Here is a 6,879-nt window from a genome sequence, read left to right on the forward strand (position 1 = left end):
CTAACCAGAAATGGAAAACGTTATTTCATCACTTTTATTGACGATTGTTCTGATTTTACTTACGTATATCTCATGAAAAATAAAAGTGAAGCGCTTGACATGTTTAAAATATTTGTGACTGAAATAGAAAATCAATTTAACAAAAGGATTAAAAGGTTTCGTAGTGATAGAGGAACAGAGTATGATTCCGGCTTGTTTATTGAGTTTTATAAAACCCAAGAAATTGTACCTGAAACTATTGGACCGTATTCACCAGAAATGAATGGTAAAGCTGAAAGAAAGAATAGAACTCTTACTGAATTAGTTGTTGCTATTATGCTTAATTCTGGTGTTGCGTCTCACTGGTGGGGGGAAATTATTTTGACTATTTGCTATGTTTTGAATAGAGTTCCTAATTCTAAAAGCAAAACATCTCCTTATGAGATAATGAAGAAAAGTCAGCCCAACTTTTCTTATCTTCGAACATAGGGTTGTCTGGTTTATGTCAGAATCCCCAATCCCAAGCAAATTAAACTCGCCAGTAGAGCCTATGAATATGCATTTATTGGGTATGCAGTAAACAGCAAAGCGTATAGGTTTTATGACCTAAACGCGAAAGTGATCATAGAATCAAATGATGTTGACTTCTATGAAAATAAATTCCCTTTCAAATCAAGAAATAGTGGGGGCAACGAACCTAGTCAAGTTCCTGTGACAACAAGCACTGAAAGCAACAAACAAGACGAAACAGAAACTCGAAGGAGTAAGAGAGTAAGAGTTGCTAAAAATTATGGACCAGAATACATGGCCTATAATTTAGAAGAGGGTCCTGCGAATCTTAAAGAAGCTTTGTCATCGTTGGATGCAGATCTATGGCAAAAAGCTATAAACGATGAAATGGATTCTCTAGAATCTAACAAGACCTGGAATTTGGTAGACTTGCCTCCTTGTTGCAAACCAATAGGTTGTAAATGGATCTTGAAAAAGAAACTAAAACCCAATGGATCTGTTGATAAATACAAGGCACGCCTTGTAGCCAAAGGTTTTAGACAAAGAGAAAATATAGATTTCTTCGACACTTTCTCACCAGTCACTAGACTAACATCCATTAGGGTGCTTATATCACTTGCGGCTATTCATAACCTGGTGATACACCAGATGGATGTTAAAACAACCTTTTTAAATGGTGACCTGGAAGAAGAAATTTATATGGAACAACCTGAAAGTTTTGTAATTCATGGACAAGAAGACAAGGTCTGTAAGTTAGATAAGTCTCTGTATGGTCTTAAACAAGCTCCTAAGCAATGGCATGAAAAATTTGATAACTTGATTATGTCGAATGAGTTTAAAGTGAATGAAAGTGACAAATGTATTTATTACAAATATGAAAATGGAATTTGCACTATCATATGTCTCTATGTAGACGACTTACTCATATTTGGTTCAAACATTCATGCTGTAAATAATGTGAAATCATTGTTGAGCAACAACTTTGATATGAAAGACCTCAGAGAAGTGAGTGTAATATTTGGAATCGAGATTACTAGGTCGGAAAAGGGAATTTCTTTGGATCAATCTCACTATGTTGAAAAGATCCTAAAGAAATATAATTACCTTGACTGTAAACCTGCTTGCACACCATATGATCCAAGTGTAAAACTTTTCAAGAACTCTGGTGAAGGTGTTAGACAAACTGAATATGCGAGCATCATTGGCAGCCTCATGTATGCCACTGATTGTACTAGACCTGATATTGCCTATGTCGTGGGATTGTTGTGCAGGTTTACTAGTAGACCTAGTATGGAGCATTGGCACGCTATCGAAAGAGTCATGAGATACCTTAAAAGGACCATGAGTCTCGGATTACATTATCAAAGATTTCCTGCCGTCCTCAAAGGATACATTGATGTTAATTGGAACACATTATCAGATGACTCCAAGGCAACCAGTGGCTATGTTTTCAGCATAACCGGTGGTGCTGTATCATGGAAATCGAAGAAACATACGATATTGGTTCAGTCCACTATGGAGTCTGAAATGATAGCACTAGCTACTGCTAGTGAAGAAGCAAGCTGGTTGAGATGCTTGCTAGCAGAGATGCCTTTATGGGAAAGGTCGTTGCCAGCTGTGTTGATCCATTGCGATAGTACCGCGGCTATTGCCAAAATTGAGATTCAATGGTAAGAGACGACAAATACGTCATAAGCACAACACATTTAGAGAATTACTTTCTAAAGGAGCTGTTAGAGTGGATCATGTACGCACTGATGAAAATTTAGCTGATCCTTTGACGAAAGGATTAGCTAGAGAGAAAGTCCTTAATACATCCAAAAGGATGGGACTATTGCCTATAGATCAATGAGTCACTTATGATGGTAACCAGACCTAAAAGACTAGAGATCCCAAGAATTAGGTTCAATGGGTAGTAACAAGTCATGGTGATATGAGATGAACATGCTATATTATATATGAGAAGCATGATTCCTGAAGCGATAAAAGGATGAGATAATAGAAACTCTTAATGAGATCTATACTCTATGTGGGTTGGAGTACCTAGCTACAGGAATACTCTTGATAGACTCATCTACGTGAATATGGAAGTGGGGGCCGCTTCCTATGGAATTTCGAGGCAAAATTCCTAGAGCGTTCGCTATACTGGGATACACGTGCATGGCCATAAATGCACGGGCTTTTGAGAGTACACCTAATGAAAAGGTTGTGTGTGGGTTTGATGTTAGAGATAGAGTTCAAGATTACGTGTCACTCTTGTTGAATCTGAATCTTACTTGCTATGTAAAGGTTCAAGTCAAGAGACACCTTTGTTTATGCACAATCTTATAAAAGCGTTTGACGCTATTCGAAAACCTATTTTTTAAATTCAAGTGGGGGATTGTTGGAAATGATGATGCTTTAATGAAAGTTTATTGGAAATAATGATGACATTTATGAGAGCTAGTGTTGTTGTGAATTGGAAAAATTGAGAAGTCCCACATTGGAGGGATACCACACACTAGTAGGGTATATAAGGTGGAGGTAATGAACTTGGGGAGGGCCCCAAGGGGCACCCCAATTTTGTGAAGGAGGGAGAACGCAAGCAATATTGACCACCACACGCGCGCGTGTCGCCGCCGCACCGAGTCATATCTACTCCAGTCTTCCTCCCTGAATTCGTGCGTCTATTTTTGCCCGGTCAAAACCCTAATCTTTGGTCTCACGTTTCCCTTGATGTCCGGTCAAAAGTCAGATTCAAATCCCTAAGTTTGGAGCGCATATTTTGGGGGTTTGGCTTTGGCTACACGTTAATTACGTAACTGCCCTCCAACGAGTCATATCTGATCCAGTCTTTCTCCCTGAATTCGTGCGTCTGTTTTTGCTTGTTGTCCGGTCAAAAGTCAGAGTCAAATCCCTAAGTTTGGAGCGCACATTTTGGGGGCTTGGAGCACACGTTTCTGAGGGCCACTACTTGGAGGGCACGTTCTGATGATCCATGATTTTCTCAGATCCAGTTGCGGATTTCCTCTATAAATAGAGGGTTCTCCTCAGTTTGAAAGTCACACAAAAAGCTCTCAGTATCTGAGGCTTTTCTCACTTCTCCCCCTTCTTACTATTTCTTCTCTTTCTTTCGAGTGGTCTTAGTGCCATATTTGAGTGTCAGTCGTACGACTGCCATATTGAGGGTGTAATTCTAGAACGTGTTCTACAGTGCAGTAGAATTTCGATACAGAGTATCTGGACTGTTTTATCCCGGGGACTTCGTGGTTGGTAGTCTGTCTTGCACAATTTTGGGCAGTGCCTCGAAACGTCTTAAAGAGAGCGACCTAGTCCGCGACTCAACCCAGTAATACTTTCGGTGGCATAATTGTTTTCAAAAGGTTTTTTCGAAATTCAAAAACAACAGCATGTGAATCTAATTTGAAAGATCATCCATAACGGGCTGGCAGTTAAAAAGAACCTCTTTAAATCATGTATTATTTCTTCTCCTATGATATTTATGAACTTCTCATCTCTATTATTTATAGAATTTGGTTTGCTAAAAATAAATTTTTATTTGAAGGAAAAATATTTAGAATGAGAAAATTGTTCGCAAAGCTTGGCAGGTTGTGGAGGACTATAAAATAAATTTGAACACCCACTCTTGTGGCGACAACAACAATCAGGAAGACTCACCCTTTAGGTGGTACCCTCCTATGGAGAATGTTTGCAAGATCAATGTTGATGATGTGAGACCTGCTCAAAACGAACGGCTAAATGGCATCGTTATCGAAGACTCAAAGAGTTTTGTCCTTGCTGCTCCGACTTGGAAGTTTGCTGCTACGGATGGCAACACAACCCGCATCTGCAAGTATTCACCCGAATCTGTTGTGATTTAGGCAGAGAAAATCCGCTTTCAATGGTTGCAAGTGTGGGTGTGAATTTTTCCCAATATTAAAATTCAACAGGTGCGGATTTGAGGGTGATGATATTCACCCCATACTAGAACCATCATGCTAGTAATATTATTGTCATTTTTAAATTTTATAGACATGTATATATTTAATATTTTTTAATATTAAAAATTATAATCATCTCTCTATAAAAAAAAATTTAATATTTTTTTAATTTTATTATTGTATAATAACAATTATTTTGTTATATTAATTATAATAAATATGAATTTAAATTTATTATTTTATATATATGAATGAGTACAAGTGCGGAAGAAGAAACCCGAACCTCATCACAGACAGGAAATGAGACTAAAATTTTACATCCGATAAAATGGGTGCAGGAGTGGGGAGACAAAACCCGTCCTACCCCGTTGCCATGCCTACTTGCTGCCGTACCTGACATAGGCTCCAAGGACTAGAATGTCCCTCCAATTTGCACTAGATCTAGGTTTTCCGAGCATTATACTAGAAAGAGATTTGCTAAATGTTATTACAACTAATTGCAAATCAAGTCACGATCCCTTGTATTTTCGATTAATTATTGGTGAATGCTGCAATCTCTTAGCTTTGTTTTCTAATTACTCTATTTTCCATGTAAAAAAGGAGTTCTAATGTCTCTGCACACAACTTAATTTCTCTGAACTCTACGTAGATTGAAGAGTGTCCACCTTGTATTATGCTTGCTACTTCATCTGATATTGCTATTTAATGAATTTTCTTTCTCATAAAAAAAAAAGTGAATCATTGTTATAGAGAAAGTAAAATATTAATTAATAAAAATATATTTTTCAAAATAATAAAAATAGTTTTTTGACATTTTTATTATTTTTAAAAATATAGACAATTGGTCACTTCAAAAATATCTTACTACCTTATTAACAAATAAAATTAACAAATTTTAATTAAATTAAAATATAAAATATTTCTACAAAGACCTAATTTGTTGTCATTTTAGGTGTTTCACCTCAATCTAGTTTTACAACATACATTATACTATATATCATCATAAATACGTCAAAATAAGTTTAAAAAACACATGTAACATAAATATTAATACTGAAATTTAAATAAATTTAAATAATATTGATATTATAAAACTGAAATAAATTAATTAAATTGTAAAAAAAAACATTATATAATGAAACACGATAAAAAAGTGTACAAGCAATTTCGTGTTTCCACTATTAAGTAATAACGAGACAAACACTATGATATATAGATATGGGTACGGTACCAAATTCTGATACAGTATTTTTTTTAAAACGATGGTACGAATACGTCAATAAAAAACATAATTTTTATTATAATTTAATTAAGAGCAAAATTATTCAATTTACTGCAAATAAGTTTAAAAAGTAATTGTGTCGATTACACCAACAAATAAACTCAAATACACAAATAATATTATTGTACTATATAGTATGGCTCTTTGGTTTTCACAAACAACGGCTAAACAACAAGCCATTGATGAACTTCAATAATTACTCATCCGCCTCTAATATACTATCAGAAATTAGAATCTAGTAAAAGGACGAAAAAATGAACAAACACGAGGGATTGGATGTGCAATCACCATAAACTTTTTGCTCTAATTCAATTGACTAACTCAATCCCTGTCAAAGGAAGCCCGTCATGAAGTTGAAGAACCACATCACCAACAACCTATAGTAAAAAACAAGAGGCAAGAAAAATATCAAATTTCACAGTATTTTTGCTTTCTCTTTTTCATAAAAAAGATATACAAAAGTTTTGAAAGTACAAAAGCAATTTAAGCATAGGGAAAAATTATTTTTAGAAATCCATATACTACCTGTCTCTTACTATAAGCTCTTTTTGTAATTTCTCATATTTTAAGAAAAGTATTTCAGTATATGTAATGTGTATTTTGTGTACGAATGTTCCTAAAATACTCTAAAATATGGATGCGTTCAACTCTGATTTTTCGCCTCAAAGACACTTAATACTAATTAAAAGTATATTTGAAGAAATTAAAATAGATGAGTAATTTCAAATGTTAATGTTATGTTTAGAGACAAAAAAAATTGTTTTTAAATGAGACTTAAATTTAAAGACGGAGGAGGTAACACTTCAACACAAACCTTAGCCATGGATCGATAGGAATGTTCCGTAACGCCTGCAATATGAGGAGTCATGATAACGTTCTTAAATTTCAATATCTGATCATCGGGATCAAACGGCTCAGTCCATGCGACATCAGTGCCTAACCCGCCTAAATGACCGGTTTTGAGGTGTTTTACCACAGCCTCATAGTCTAAAAGACGACCTCTAGCAACATTCACCAGAAGGCCACCCTGCAAAATATATAGGTGTAGTCTAATAGTTGTTTAACTAAACAGGAATTCATCAAAAATTACAACTATTTCAAGCAAAATAAACTTGTAGATATTTACATTAATGCTTTTCTTTTTCTTTTTCGTGTTTTAACAGTACAAACCAATTTGGCATCAGCAGG

General features: G+C 35.2%; 1 protein-coding gene across 2 annotated transcripts in view; it reads right to left on the minus strand.

Moving 5' to 3' along the window:
- Positions 1-5,787: 5,787 nt before the first annotated feature.
- LOC101498072 (uncharacterized) overlaps positions 5,788-6,879 on the minus strand; it is an 8,097-nt gene continuing 7,005 nt past the window's right edge. For both annotated transcript variants that reach the window (XM_004499664.4, XM_027335060.2), the window contains exons 9-10: positions 6,506-6,718; positions 5,788-6,068 (exon numbers count right to left, since the gene is read on the minus strand). In XM_004499664.4, the coding sequence (XP_004499721.1) occupies positions 6,000-6,068; positions 6,506-6,718 (282 nt within the window). In that variant the 3' untranslated portion in view covers positions 5,788-5,999. The remainder of the gene's footprint in view (positions 6,069-6,505; positions 6,719-6,879) is intronic.

This window comes from Cicer arietinum, chromosome 5 (genome assembly GCF_000331145.2).
Source record: "Cicer arietinum cultivar CDC Frontier isolate Library 1 chromosome 5, Cicar.CDCFrontier_v2.0, whole genome shotgun sequence".
Lineage (NCBI taxonomy): Eukaryota > Viridiplantae > Streptophyta > Magnoliopsida > Fabales > Fabaceae > Cicer > Cicer arietinum.